We start from the raw sequence: 16329 nt of genomic DNA, 5'->3' as shown, positions 1-16329 counted from the left end.
GGTCTCTTATCAACTACCTTTAAAACACAACAACCTCCCTTGCAAAAATGCCCTGAAGGAATGTACAAGTTCACTCTGGAATCCCAGGCCCTCTCGCTGAATTTTGCCCTACAGAGCAACATTTCCATAAGAGATTAGCAGTTAAAGCTCTAATAAACACAACACATAAACCACCATTTATCAGTTGGAATTACTATGCAAAGCGAATACTAAATCTGCTTGTATACTTAGTATATTATTGCTATTCAAAACCACTGAAACATTCATAGCCACTTAAAAAGAAGTTACAATACAGAATTTCTAACGAAACAGGCACTTATAAACAAGTAATATGAGCAATTTGTATATTATTTGTAAATAACAACTAGCCAAAAAATTTAAAGCACTATGTACAACACTGCTCATTTATCTCCTCTATCTAGTATTAAGTTAGTATAGTTAAACATACCCTTATAGTGATAAAAATGAGGAGATAACACTGATAAACTTTTTAGAAAGTGCTATAAACATAGCAGCCTTTGTACAGTATGAGAAATTGTAACTGAATGTTAAGAGAAAACCTGCAAATCATGCAGCTCTATGCTCAGCAACACTTCGCAGAACTACAGTTTAAGTTGTTCACACCTACAAACAATAAGCACTGTATCAATGTTCATTTACACAATTCTTCAGCAGATCTGCTATAATTAATTTAATTATGGCATGAGGCTTTTCAAATGTTGTCTTCCATGTTTACTTTTAAATAAAGGCAAAGAGCTCTGAAACACCTATAAAAATACAAAAGACTGATACTTTACTGATCACTGTTTTATATTATCTTTAAAACATATAAAATTACATAGCAGAAAACAATGTTAATTCATTAAAAATACAGTCTTTGAAAATAACTAATATGGAAGAAGCGAAAGTTATCTGCAGTGTCAAGGGCACTTCTCACCAAGGTTTTAAAAAGCCTCTGTTTCAACTGCAAACAAAAACAATTCTAACCTTGATAAAGGAGAAAGTCATCAGGGGAAAAATGCATAATTACAAAATTACTGCTATGAATACCCAGGAGAAATATCCAGAATGAAAGAAAAATAACCATATCAGCAATAACCAGGTTTGTTACTGTAGACAACTACAGAGACCATTCGCTCAAAACTTAACTGAACACATTCATGCTACAAATAAGTACTGGAAAACTATAAGATTTGAAGAACTGTGATTTAGTTACTATGAATTTAGTTCTAGATTTTAAACGGTATTAATTTAAGCAAAAATGTTGCAGGCATTATTCAATGCAATGACCCGCAAAGGAAGCACATGGAGCCCGACAGAACCATTTCCAGTGGCACAGGCTGTGCCATGCCAGCCGGCAGCGCCTGCACCAGCACGGGCAGGGACTCTCAGATGACAGGGGGCATCCCCTTGGGTTTTGCCTTTATTTGAAGCCTAGATTCACTGAAGAATTAGTACCTAGCAATTTTATGGAAGACTCTGCTTTCAATAACAGATTTTTTTAATGGCAAGACAGCTGATGAATCAGTCAGACACTGCCAAAAATTAATATTAATGAGCTAATTTCCATAGAAATTCTGATATACTCTGACAGAGGCTGATAAAACCAGACCTCTCTCTCAGGCAAACAGAATCCTTTTAGCAGGATTCCTGGAGGAAAGAACCACTGAGTTTAATAACAAGCAATAAAACAGATAGTGTTCACTGTCATGCTTTCAATTTGCTCAAAGAGAATAATCTAGGTGACATATGAAAATCCAAAATGTGTTGCTCTACTTTTACTAGCATTCAATTTTAGTCTTCTGACTGTGATTAAAGCACTACTAAAATATAGGCTAAAAAATGCATGGCAGATCTTATGAATTGCACCAGAATATACACAAAAATAATCTGTTATTTTTTAACAAAAGTAATTTTGAGATATAAGATCTCAACAGGAAAACACCAAGGAAAACACCAAGGAAAAACTAAATATATATCATGTTTAATATAAACCAGTATAGTACTGAAAAATGCAAGCCAAAGATCAGGAGCATACTTATTTGCCCCAATATGTTTGTGCAGAAATACTTAGATTGAGAATTAAGGCTTGAATTCAATCCTCTTGTACTAAAACCAGAATGTCATGTTTGGCTTATAATGGAAGCCAACACTGCCCACTCTCTGCCACTTTGCAGTACTTTAGACTCCTTTCAGTTCCTCTCTGAACAGTTCTAGTCTTTCCTGCTTATTTCGTACATTTTCTATAATACCTGCCTATTCAACCTTGAAGTCTCTCATACTTTTAACTACAACTCCAAACCTGTTGAATTATATTTCTTATTCACAGAGTAAGGGCACTGTGACTGTCTATTCTGACTATACAGAATGGGCCAAACACCCTTCTTCCTGCTGCTCACAAAACCTTCGAGAACTGTTAACACCTCTTTAACAGTAAAGCTTGAATAAAAGATTTAAAATTATGAAGAATGCATTAAGCCCAGGGTAGATTGTACCACTCTCATACTGTCCACTCAAAAATGAAACTTCCACTACTGTGATTACTTCAGGAATCATCTCTCCCAACAGATTTTTTGTGTTTGAAAGACTAGCGTTCTTCAAGGCAATATTTTTTCAACTGAACAGTTTCACCTTTAACACATCTGCAGTTTTTCAACAAATAAGTGCAAATGGACTGTACATTACAAGCCTTTTCCACATAAATTTTACAAAAAGAAAAATAAATGACAAGCTTTCTTTTCTCCCTTCTGCCTTCCAACAAAGGGTTCTCTTTGTTGCCATTCGGCCCCCAAACAGAACAGCCACTCCAGTGGCCTTGCAGGTAGAAGAATCCTGGAGAATCACCTTCCATGCGCTTTGATGTCAGAGTTTTGCCTGGCTTAATTACATGTCAAACAGCCTGAGCTTTTGGAATGCTCAGGGAGGGGAAGCTGAACCTCTGGAAATTCCATCTCTCTTCTACCACACTAATGAAGAAAGAAATAAAATCCATACTTTAGGAAAAAATGTTGCTTACTATTGTAAAATGCCCTGTGATACTGAAAAGTAGTATTCTGTTAGCAATTACAACAGGCAAATGAACAAAGATTATTTCAAATATAAAGAAAAACAGAGTCTGATAAAACTATGCTGAATTTCGTATACCTTGAGACAATATTTAACTTCCAGTCTTCCGACACTCTGTAAACTCCATTATATTTAATACAAACTATTCAGATTAAAGAAAACCCACAGACCTCACAAGCATTTATAGGTGTTACAGAAAGCAGTACAAGATTTGTCTTCAAGACCTTGCAACATAAAATGTCTTTTGTACCTACATGTCTCTAAACTAGATTGTATTAGAGAAATAATTTTAACAGACAACATCAACAAAGAGACAAATGTGAGTCTGCACCGACTTCCCATGATGGCAAGATCTCTGTATACAGATGGATAGGTGGACAGGAGACTAGTCAAGGGACAATGTGAAGGCAAAGAGCCACCAGAGTTGGAAGTATTCCTAGACAGAGACTCTTTCTCTAACTCTGGTGGCGTTTAAGAGTGATCCATGCACTACTCTTCACAAAAGTTCTCTACTCTGGGTTTGAGTCTGTTTATTCTTCTGAATGCCAGCAACACCATGTGATGCATGTGCAGAAGTACTTTGTTTATTTAATGTAATTGTTTTATTATGCACTCCCCAGCCTTCAAGAGAAGATGGAGACACTTGAGAAAACTTTCTGGTACACAAACCTTACAGATTATTGGGGAGGGGTGGCAAAGAGGTGGAAATGAGAAAAAGACTGAAGTTGAAGCAACAGATTTGGTTCTCCACTGACAATAATTGGAGTATGCAAACTGGCACTTGCACAGATTCCTCAAAAATGAGCAGAAACCCACTGATGACAACAATAAAATAGCTTTTACTCCACCAAACAGTAGAAAACAATACTTCTAGCCATTGACTCCTAAAATCCACCCACATGTAGAACTTTTTCTATTATTGGATTATAAATAGAACTGATATCAGGAGGGTGAGAGGGATTAAAACAGAAGAGAAACTTAAGTTTAATTTTTGCTCATTTCTTTCTTTCTCTAAGCCTAACCTGAATATGCAGAGTCTGTTTCCATCTCATAAATGAGCTAGGTGTTCCATATTCAGGGGAGAGGAAATTTTGAGTAAACTATATCCTGAGGTTCAGTGGAATGATGGGGGTCAGAAGCTGTAATAAATAGATCTTGCCTGTCAGAGTAGAACCCAAAACCTACATTTTGAACTTTTACTCACTGACTAAAAAATTCAAGAACAAAAGTAGAAATTTTGTCTTTCAGCATGGACTTAGAAATACCATCTTTCACTGCAGCAACAGCAGATTTTTATGGTTTCCTTTTCAAAATCACTTGCCAAGAAGTGGGGGAAGAAAAAAAGTCTGGAGACAGCAAAATCTACATTATATTCTGTGCTTTGTGTCTGTATGTTCTTGCACATACAGACACTTGTCAACTAAAATCATTGTTAAAACTAAAGCTCTCATTTTAATAATGCTCACATGCAAACTCTTTTACAAAAATACTTAAAATTAGTGTATTCTATGTTAAACTATTTGTTTTCCGTTAATACAGTTATAAAAGGACTTTAGATTCATTTCTGCTAATGCCTCAACATAAATCCAAGAATTACAGAAATTTAGGATTTTAATCTACTGAAACTAAGCATGAAAGCTTTCCTGCGAAGCAAAAAGGGTTCAAGTCTCCTGCAGACAACAAGTTCAAAGGAATGACACTGTAAATGCCTCCTAGCAACATTAAAGATATTCATAATCCTTATCCTCTCTACCTTACTTTATTAATTGAAAAAGCAATGCATGCAAACAGCCTGATAAAAATAGTTTATAAATTCATTTTTAACAAATCTATTTTTTTTTTTCAAGTATAAGCCTGGACTAACAAAACTAATAATAAAGAGAACAAGATGCTAATTTTCTGATAAACTTCTCAGAAAAAACCCTCAGGTTTTTATGGTTGTTGTTTCGTTGTGGTTTTTTTTTTTCTCTCTCTCAAAGCTCTGATATTCAGAACAAAATAACTATGGTTTCTACATTATTTCTTTAAAAACAGCCATTCTGGAAAAAGTAAAAAAAAATCAAGTTACACAGTATTGTAAAATTATTCACACTGATCCAAAATGTAAAAAAAATAAACTTCTTAAATATAAAATCATGACGGTTTCTTAATCATACACACTCACAAACAGCACATATCCATACTGCGTATCTTTACCATCATAAAGTACTATAAACAAATTAATCAAAATCAAGTTCCTTTACAATGTTGCTTCAACGCACACATTTTTTAAAAAGCAATAAATGAACTCTTACTGTCTTCCTAGTCCTTTAACAAGGTAGGAATAAGAAATAATCCTTTTAAGCAAGGGCTAATTCTAACAGACAGGAGGTGATAGTATTTTCTACTGATGAAGTAAAATATTCCTTATATTGTGCAGATGTGGCTGCTTCTTCTATTTAAGTCACTATCAAATTTATTGTACTTCAGTGATAACTGATAATCAGCCATTAATTGTTACTGGACACTTTCTTTAACCCCAACTGCATATGAAGTATTTTCCAAGGTAAGGCTACTAAAAACTATTTGTACTCCTTTCTTAGAGAATTCAGTGAAGTTACTAACTGTATGGCCAAATTCAAGAGAATCTGGATTTGCAGCACTGAAAGATTCACCTTCATAATACAAAAAATGGATTAAAGAAACATCACACGTAAAGAACACGTTCCACACTAAACTGGATAACCTCAAGCAGTTAGGTGTGTTAATCCACATAAATCAGTTGTGATTGTGTTAGCTGGCCCTGTGGATCTCTAGGGAAACACGCATTTCTGAGCCTTCCGAAATCCCAGAAGCTTCCTTTTCATGAATGGCACATTAAATATGCAAAAATCTGTTCTAATTAACCAATTGACATAGAGAGGAAAAGGAACAAGCAAACACAGTAGAAATAAAGACACCCCCCCCCTGCTACTCACAGAAGGAAGCATCCCAAGCATTTTCATAAGAATGAACCTTGCTAATGGCCCCAAGGCTGCTGTAACATTAAAAATGGGTAACAGAGCAGGGGGGAATATGACCAAAGGAGGAAACTCTTCAGGACTAGAATGTATTTACAACTACACGGTATGTAGAAAAATGAAAAAAAAAAAAAAGTGCTTAAAAAACTTAGATAGAACATGTACAGTACGTACCACTGAGGAAGTCCAATAGATGCAGCAGTAAATGATAAAACCTTCTCAGGAAGCTATTGTGTTTTTGAGAGTTGTACTGTTTTTTAAATAAATTTTTCAACCAATCTTGTTGTCAAAGTTAGACCCCGTGCTGAGATGGTGAACTGCATTCAATGAGTCATTGTAGCACTAGGATTAGAAGCCTCTTACTGAGACTCATTCCAGTTTGTGACAGTGAAATTGTGTAATTTTTTTCTATTTCTTTTGTGTATTATTGCTAGATTGAAAATTGCTATGCAATCTAACACTTTGTCAAATCATAAACCTTACTGGAAAATTCTTCCACAGGTTATTAACTGAAAAATGAAACTTGTCATGCAAAAAACAAACCACTTTCCCTTACAGATAATAATCACAGTAAGCACATAGAGTGAAAGCTATTTCTCTCTTCCCACCACAGGACCCATATCTATAACAAAATTCTTCACTACTTGTGTAACACCATCATGTCTAGTGACACTCTCAAGTAAAAAAGATAATTTAAACTGTGTCCCAAAGCTTTACATGGATCATTTTGCACTTCCAAAAAAAATATCATCATGTACAGTCATCCTTTTGCACTTCAAAAATAGCAACTGTTACTTGTTGCAAACTAAACATGTGAGAACATTTTCAGAAAAAACAGAAAAACTGAGGTGTCCATGCAGAACAGACAGATCATATGCTGCAAACATCCTGTATGCCTAGATAGACATTCTAATGCTACTCACTACTACTGCCCGTGACATTAGGAACTACATATTTTGCTTTGGATGCCTCGACACTCACCACATTTCTCCCTTATTGAGCAGTGACTCATTTTCAGCGAGCAGCTGAGAGCTATGGATGGTCGCTCCTTATCAAGCTCCTTGAAACGGAAATTCCCTGTGCTAAGGCAAGTCTGAGTAAAGGAAGGATCAATTGAACTGAAACAACAATGTTGTCCAGTGTGCTTGCACAAAAAGCAACTTTATCTTAATAAACCTGGAAATGACCAATAACAATTAAATCATCCATGGATATTTGATTTTTAAATGTGGTATATATTCTTCATACTTTTCAGTTTAAAAAATAGTTTTTTTAAAAAATCCTTTAATCTAAATAGTAATGAGTTCGTCAAATTAAAAAGGTAAAGTCCCTAAATTCATCAGAAGAGGATAAATAGAAGACACATCTCCTACAGAAACATTACCCTTCCTGTCAACCCCAACGGAAGCATTTTATTTAGATCTCCCCTAACCAGACAAACTCTACAACTGTCAGATTTACTCACCCTTTTGGATTTATTAAGGATGCTTGATTCTGCTGACACTTCCCTTCATCGGTGGTTGCTGGGCATAATATTTTAAGTAATTCTTTAAATGACATTTGCTACCTCCTGTAAGCAGCATTCCAGGCACAGAGGTGAACAGCAGGGAAGAAGGGTCCCCTGCTTTACCCTGTGTAGCTGGGTAAGCCCCACACTTGCTGCATCCTTGGAAACACAAGAGCAGACAAGTATAATACTGCGTACAATGTACTTACTGCCAGCAGCAAGCATGCAAAGCCACAGGAAAGGTGCATGTTGTCTCCCAAGTTACACAGTGGTAGCAAACATGACATAAATGACACTGCCCACGGAACTGCAGGCATCTGCCTACAGACTAGCAACCTTCAAATCATATTCCCCTCCTCAAAGTATCAGTCTTTCAAAATGCCTGCTAGGCAGAAGATTGGAAGCACACCTGCTCTACTGCCAGCCAACAAGTCAGGATCTCCAGACAGAATGTTTAGTGACCACGATCTTCCCTTAACTGGGTGATAATTTGGGTCTGTCTCTACAACATTATACAATTTCTTGGGATTTAAATCTCTGAGAATTGTATTGGACATCTAAAAAAAAAAAAAAAAAAAAATGCAATTGATTGCTTAAAAATGGTGAGGAATAGTTTCTGTTACCTAATAGGTGATGAAGTCTTAAAGTATTGGTATGGATAAAGTACTTAATCAAGGTTGGAGCTTTTACCTCTCAAGTAATTTAAATTTTGCTACCAATTATTTCATTGATTTTAACTATTTTTTAATTTCTTTTTTCATCAAACCAACCAAGAGACACCCAAATTTCTAAAGGATTTAAAGTTCAGCTTTAAAGTTTTATTATACTTTGTTTTTTTCACTGCAAGACAACCATTTTATAGTACCTTCTGTGGCAGCCTTAATAAAGTTTAAAACTGCAAAACTGATAAAAGCTAGTAATAACAGCATTCTTGCATTTCCACTGTTAGATTGACATTTTTTTCGATCGCCTACAGTTAGAACACAAATTCCATGGCACGACATCACTTCTGCAAGCGCCAGAGGAGCCTGATTGTTGTTGTTGCCCTCTGTCCTCAGGCAAAGTTTCCGGTGAAGCAGATGGACAGATGGCCTCACCAAAAAGATGAGCCACAACTGAGCCACAGCTGCAGCTCTGCTCAGATTTCCCATTGGTTCAGTCAACTGAAATTTATCAAGGCTCAGTTTAACAACTGAGGTAGCTGCAGTTTAATTACTCCACTAAATAGCTATCATGTACTGCACAGGTAACAAAAGGATGTTTAGTCCTTTGCTACACCTACAGAATATTAGGAACAAAAATTCATTGTCAGTGAGGCTTTAAAGTGCATTCTGTGGCTGACTTCTTACAGAAAAGTCAAAGCTGCAAAGCTAATAAAAATAGCTCCTATATTCATACGGAATACACCACAAACTTTGTCACTTATTTCAGACACAAACTGTGGCTTGTTTGTTTCACGTGAAATGGTTTAAAAACTTGTTAGATCTCATAGTCGTAAAAGTTATTTTTATTAACACAGCTAGAAGGCCAGCAAAAGCTGCAGCAGCATTCCACGTGCTTGGTTATCAGCCAACTCATTTATTGCATTGCAGGTTGAGAATAGCCCTACAATCCTGCTCAGAAGTGAACACGTGAGCAGTCCCATTCAAGTGAAGCCATCTGTTTACACTCGACAACTTGACAAAAGGGTTTCCCGCAGTGCTAGCACTGGTTCACTATAGCCCTGGTGGGACCACTCCTGCAACCAGCATGCTGGCCAAGCACTGCCTGTATGTTCCCAGCAGTAGCCCTAAGCAGTGGCTGCATGGCCAGCTGAGCCAACCCACTGACCTACCATAGGAAAAGGGGTCTCTCTCGCCCTCTTTCCAGCTCCTCTCCTACTCCCACTTGATGCTAAGGTTCACTTTCACACTACAGCACCTACAAGACCTTTCTGCATGCTGCTCGAAATCACCAAGCCACCAGGAAACCACCTAATTCCCTAGGCCTGGTTTAGTTTTCCTCCAGGTTTGTAAGGGTGAGCAGCTCACAGAGAGATCTGCAGAGCAGTGGTGCTGGTGCAAAGCAGCAACACGAACTCAAGGCTTGGCAGTAACACGGGAATGGGACATTGGAGGACAGAGGGAAGGAGAGTGGAGCTGCCTGCTCGCAGCAGCAGTGAGCTGCTCAGCTGGCTCATCACTGCTCAGGAAGCTGGACCCTTGGGTGACAAGGTATGACAAAGGCTTGATCAGCTCTAGATTGGGTTTCCCACTGATGTTGAATGATGTGAACTTTACATAGCAAACTTCCTTCTTCTGGGCAAACCTGGGGAGGATTATTGATACATATATGTACCCCAGTTCTGCAGGCTCTATACTGCCTTAAACTAAACTAAGCTATCTGGGACATTTATCTGATAATGTGCACAATAGTTCCTGAAGATAAAAACCATTACCTAGAATCTAATTAGATGAGTGAATATATCAGTGCCTGTGATACCTTGTGGACTTTTTTTTTTGTTAAGAGAAGCCACAGAACATGACTACAACCCCCACCCCTGCTCCACAAAAGCATAAGCCTGCAATCCCCATCAGAGGGAGTCCCTATTGGAACAGATCCCCATTCTTCGACTCAACTCAGCAGGATGTATCACGACCTGCTTGTGCAAGAAAATAATTGGGCAGACACACTGCTGCTGTAAACAGTGCCCTTTTGCTGAAGATCTGGCTTCTTGATTGTAAAACAAAGGCAATTGATTCATGTTAAAAGCATAAAATAGAACAGGTCATAAAAGTAGAACAATTTCAGTCAACTCTTATATGTCATTTCATTAATCCAAAACAAAACTTGTAACAGTGATCCTTAGATCTCTAATCCACTTTAAGCATTGCAAAACAAAGGAAACATTAAAAGCCTTGAAACCAACAGTAAAGCTTATGGAATCCGCTGAAGGCTATCCATTCCATTAAACATTTCTATGCTTACTCATTGAACTTAACTTTTCTTAAACTGTTCTAAAAGTGTGCTGAGTTAAGGAATCAAAAAGCAGTTGACAAAATGAACATTATCATAAGAAACTGGACTTCAAAATGGATCTCAAACAGTAATAACCTATTAAAAGAGATGTTTATTCTTCACTGAATCCTATTTTCTGTCTCTAAGATCAGTACAACTACTGGATAATTTCTTTGAAATTAAGGAAGTTGCACTGCATTGAGTCAGAATTGTTATTCCTTCATCTAGAAACAGCTAAAGGTATGTTTAAGGATAAAATATAATTATCAAATTATATAAAGAAGCACTTTAAGTTTAAATAATTTTAAAAACAGCTCTGTCCTTTATCTGCCACATTCAGTGTAAGCTGTTCAAAAGAAGCTGACAAATTATCTGATTTCATTGCTAATTAGCCACAGTAGAATAAAAACATCAACTTCTCTTTAAATAGATGTCAACCTGTAGATCATTAATTAGAAGGGACCTTTAATGTTTTTCAACAATGACAACTTCCAGAAAATATAATTTGCTTTGAAACATCCAAAGTGCTATATGGTTCCAGCAGAGGTCTGAAAGAGGATAAACAATTATAAAATCTTGCTTTAAAAGTGACAATACAATGTGATTCAAAGTTACATTTTTGTCTATCTGAAGAGTTTTCACAAGATCTCAGATCTAAAAATAAGTATTGTAGGAAGACCAAATGGTTTTTGACCCAATAGTCATAAAGGTAAAATGAACTGCCTCTACAATGTGCTTGTTTACTGCTCAATTAAAGACGAGTATTCAGTTTAAAAAAAATATCTCAACAAAAGAACCTCTAGGTTCAATGCTCAATAATGAGAAGTTTAAAAAAAAGCACATTTGGGCTTGGATCTGGCAATAATCTAACAGTGCAAGAAGACATGTGGAGGGGAAAAGGCTCCAAACAGTGTGATTTCATGGCAATCCAAGAAACCCAAAAGGAAAAGAATTAAAAGGCTTTAATGAAATTGCATTCTACCTTTCCCCCAGATGAATCTTTGCTCATTTCCTGCAAAACACATGGAAAATAAATCTGGATTAAAGTAGGATTTCATTGCTCAAATTTCCAATGAGCTCAATACATGAAAGAAGGTTTTGGGTTGTCTTACAGGGAAATAGAAGCATCGCACACATCACACATTTATCTTAGTTGAAATCTCCTTAGATGCTCTGTCTCTATTTGTCTTGACTCCTGTAGCTTAATTATTTACTGTAATTCTAGCATTTGGCATAGACCCTAAATCTAACCCCAGGTGTCATCCAATTACTGCTTTTAATTTTTAACTAAAATTCTGGGATTTGTCCCATTCCTCACTTTAGGTGATTAGTTTGCAAATTCCTTGTATGCTTTGCTGAACAGAATACAGAAAAAAAGAGTAAATTATTAAGAAAATTCAAGAGATTTACTAAAAGAGGGCTACTCATTAAAAAGAACCATTTAAAAAAAAACCAACCTGTCAGTGCACAGAAATACCACTCAATTAAAATGAGAGATTATATTTGGCTCATAGGTACTTCTATATTGTCAGCCCACAAGAAATAAATTCGTTCAGAGCCAGGTAGGTGGACACTCAGTGGGATTTTTGGTCTTGATTTTGTGTGAGTACATCTCTGAGAACAACCAAGAAAATTATACCTGTAAGCATTATGAACACTACAACCCCTAGGTCATGCACAATACCTATTAAATTGTATATCAGGACTGCATTGGTATATTCATTTTCTTTGCCTTCTTTCTCCCTTCTCATTACTCCCAAATCCTCAATCCCCAAGGAAAATCTCACTCAAGGTCTTCAAACACCAGGTCTTGGCAGAGGCACAATCTTACAGACAGGCTTCTCCATCATTCAGAGGTGCACAGTGCTGTACGAGGGAGGATGAGTACCGACTCTGGCCTGTCGCCTACAGCAATGTCACTGTACATCAGCCTAGAGACAGATTAAATAGACTTGAGTGAAGGCAATGCCTAGGAAACACTGAATTATTAATTTGGAGATTGAACTATTACAATGCTTGATGGGAAAGCATGTTTCTCCGTGCTATTCTGGAAAGAGCTGCTGTAGCTCTTCTCTACTTGGTCGTCTTGTACCTGTTCATTATCTACCTCACTTCGTGCAAACGTTCATTGTGATTTCTGAGATATCATACCATATAAATCCATTCTTAGAACAGCCTTCACTATCAGACTAACGCATCACCTTATAACGGTAACAAATTTTAGTCATATTGACCTGGGACACATCTAAGCCGATGACTTATCATGTTTATGATGATTTAGGTTGTATATAAAATTTGATGCGCTAAACTTTCGTGTTACAGCAAAGTTTCTGCAAAAATCCTCAGAAGTATTCACCAGAAAGAAAGGGGAGGCAAATGGCAATTGGTACACAACGGTGAAATCCTGGTCTTTACGTTGCAATTTGGTGTTTTGCAATAAGTTGCAGCAAAGCCAGCCTTTCAGTGTAACTACATGCAAGTCTGAAAAAAATATTATACTGGCATTGTTTTCTAACTTGCATTAATTTAACAGCATTGGTGGCAAAAATCAATACCAATGTAATTCATTAAATAATTCATATTAATACTCATACATTTATTTTCTGAAAGATTTGCATCATCTCTGTTGAAATTAGGTCATCAGGACCTAAAGGACACCAAAAAGCAATGAAGAAAATTTAAATTATCTGAAATATATAGGTTACAGAAGTATTAACTATAGCAGATCTGTGCAGAATGTTTTTAATAGTTTGTGTCTAGAGGAGAAAGCTCTTTTTTATAACGAAAAGCAGGTTTCTGTGAATTATTTATATATGATTTTTTATATATGAATGGTTTTATAAAGAAACTGCTGAACTATTAAGAACAGAAGAAAAATTCAAACACTCTCAGGTACTAAATCCTCATCAAAAAAAGTACCACAGGCCTTCCATGTTAGATAAGGTGAGCCCAATAACAGCTACTACGTGATATATTGCATGAGTGTGTAGATCTGGTACCCCTTGCAGTAACATTAACTAACTCATTGTTCAGATGCAAAGTTGCCCTACTGATCTCATTCACCCTCTGCACAACTGCTGTTAGTGCGACATCCATCCAGTGTCTCTAGTTTATGATTGAGAGCATGAAGCATTTTGACATTCCTCAAAGCAAACACTAACGTTGGTCCCGTGATTCTTCTTCTTGACACTACCTTCACTCAGGTAGTTTTTTAGATTCCAGCTGCAACTTTTTTTTTCTGATAACCGTTACCCTACAGGCAACAAGGCTGATAGAGTAAAGGTTGCAGAGCGAGCCGTTGTGGCAGTTACAAGAGCAGTATTTTTATTCAGTTTGTAAGTGGTACATTTAATTTCAGTAAATCCAGAATTAGATAAATCAAGGAAGAATCATTATATTATTATTTGAGCTACTTCTAGAAACACCCATCTTACTCAGGTAGTGCCAACAAAAAATCCTCCAAAACCAACACAGAAGTGCCTTTGAGAATACTGAGGATTAGACAAGATAATACGATTTTCACCATCTTCCTTCTGAGCCTTGGAACGGCTTTCATTATTCTTGTAATGGTTTTTTTGGGGCTGTTGGTTTTGTTTGTTTGTTTGTTTAATGAGAGTCTGACACAATCTCAACATTCATGGAGCTGGAACTTAAGAGTACCAAATATTTCACAATAACACTGTGGCCAAGACTGCTATCCAGACATTCTACTAGTATCGGTTACCCATTACTAAAACTATACTGTTTCATTTGCACAGTTATTCTACTCTGAAGGGCGGGAGGGGGATGGATGGGAATGATGACACCAAAGTAAAAAACTTCTATGCTTCCACTGCCTACGGATGCGAGTTCTAAGCTTCTCCCTGCGTATCCTGTCATGTCATTTACCAGGTATGTCCTAAACAGTCAGAAGTGGCTGTAGAGCAAAAAAATAAACATTTAAATCAGCACTGCAGCTTCCGTTCTATCCAATATAAAATAATAGTGCATAGGATTATGTCTGGCCAGCGTGACCTCCTTGGCTAGAGCTTTTGCAGGTCTCCTGCTGCACATTAGCTATCTCCTATTTCCCTGCTCGTAAGTGGGAGCTGCTAGCAGCAGTTGCTGTATAATTACTTACTTTATTCTGTCTAAGGAGCTTAAACTAAGAGTTGAGCAAAGAAAGCAGATTAACAATTTGAACGCACATGTAATAGACACACAACCAGCAGGACCGCCGGGTCAACACAAGGGGCCGAGGAAACGCAGTTCAGCCGCTCTTGCTCCGAAAGACAGGCTTCATTTTCACTGCAGGGCTGTTAAACCGCGCGGGAGAGCCGGGCTGCGGCAAAGCAGGGCAGCGGGCTGGCGGCTCGGCCGCCCCGTCCCCAGCAGCCAGATTAGCGGCCGCCCGTCACATGCCGGCGGCGGTCGCTTGGCAACAGCAAAGCCGCAGAGAAAGTGCTCCCTGGGCCAGCCCAGCCTGCCTCCCCACCGGCTCAGGGGCTTATTGTGCCCCAGACTAAGCAGCTGGTTCTTTCTCAGAGCCTTCTGCAAATGACTGCATCTACCACACGTACACAAGCCTGTCCACCTGTAACACCCCACCAGGCACAACCTGCCTACGTGCAGGAGCTGCAGCCTATGCGCTTCTCAGCAAAAACAACCCTGGGTACAGCTCTAGTGGTCACCAAACCTGCTCTGGGAATGCAGGTGAACTCTGCTCTGCAAACCTACACACACTCCTGTAGCAAGAAGGGCACAAGGACTGCAAGGAAAAAATGCAAAAACTCTTGGAGTGCTTTTTTTTTTTTCCACCTTCTGCACCACCAGTGAGCAGCATTCACTACACTACAGCAAGTACACTAAAACAAGCTGCCCCCTCGCATCTCTGTAAAACTGTGAGTTCAGACCGTGGAGTTGTAAAGTCTGAGCTGTCCCTCCTAATTTAGCAACAATTGTGTATTGCTGTCTCCTTCAACCAGGGGAAAAAAAAAAAAAAAAAAAGATAATAAAGTTAGTACAAACCAGAAAAACAATAAGAAAAAACATCCTGGGATAATTTAAAACTAAGATGAAGTGAAGCTCAAGAGCCAGGGGTGTTTGTGGTGTTTCTTAGGCGCTCGTCCCTTTTCTACAACAGAAATCGACTCCATCAAACTGCTCCTGGAAAGAGTCAGCTGTCTCCCCTAGCTATTAGAAAGAACTCCTTGAATCGGCTCCCGTTAACCCTCTACTTTCAGGCACTTTGGTCCTCTCCTATGAGACCCCAGGACAGGGATGTGCTTCTTGCGGTGCAAGTCCCGTTCCGGAGAGGCTGGAGCATAGCGCTTACCTTGGCAACTGCCCTGCATTATGCATGCAGTGAACAATATGAGCAGTTTGCAAGCAGTTGCTGCTCTTCCCTCCATCCAGTGGCGAGGTCCCATCTGGGCTGGGATGCTCCAGCTCCCTCAGAAGCTGGCTCCTCGGCTCCGGGGTGCTGATCTGCACAGCAGCAGCACAAGGAGCCTGGTGTCTTTTTCTTACCCCGCTAGTTGTAGAAGAAAGGCGTGTTCGCCTGTTGAGACATCGCGTTTTCTATAAACTCCCACCCTCCAGACATCGCATAAAGCTCTTTATACCCGGCGGCCCCGGAACCAGCATGAGGAATCAGGCAGCGCTCCAGGCCCCGCACCGCGGGCGGCCCCTGCCCCTCCTTCCGCGCCCCGCAGCACCGGCCCGAGCCTGCCCAGCCCCGGCACTTGCACACTTCGGATCTCGGGGTCCACTGCTGCTACA

General features: G+C 38.5%; 1 protein-coding gene across 2 annotated transcripts in view; it reads right to left on the bottom strand.

The window, feature by feature from the left end:
- Window positions 1-15977, bottom strand: part of LRP2 (LDL receptor related protein 2) — a gene marked incomplete at both ends in the record, with an annotated part of 118844 nt that extends 102867 nt beyond the window's left edge. For both annotated transcript variants that reach the window (XM_080346928.1, XM_080346929.1), the window contains one exon: window positions 15884-15977. In XM_080346928.1, the coding sequence (XP_080203054.1) occupies window positions 15884-15977 (94 nt within the window). The remainder of the gene's footprint in view (window positions 1-15883) is intronic.
- Window positions 15978-16329: the final 352 nt, after the last annotated feature.

This window comes from Nesoenas mayeri (genome assembly GCF_963082525.1).
Source record: "Nesoenas mayeri genome assembly, chromosome: 6".
NCBI lineage: Eukaryota > Metazoa > Chordata > Aves > Columbiformes > Columbidae > Nesoenas > Nesoenas mayeri.
The sequence above is the reverse complement of the archived record's forward strand: the minus strand, read 5'-3'. Positions and strand labels throughout refer to the sequence as shown.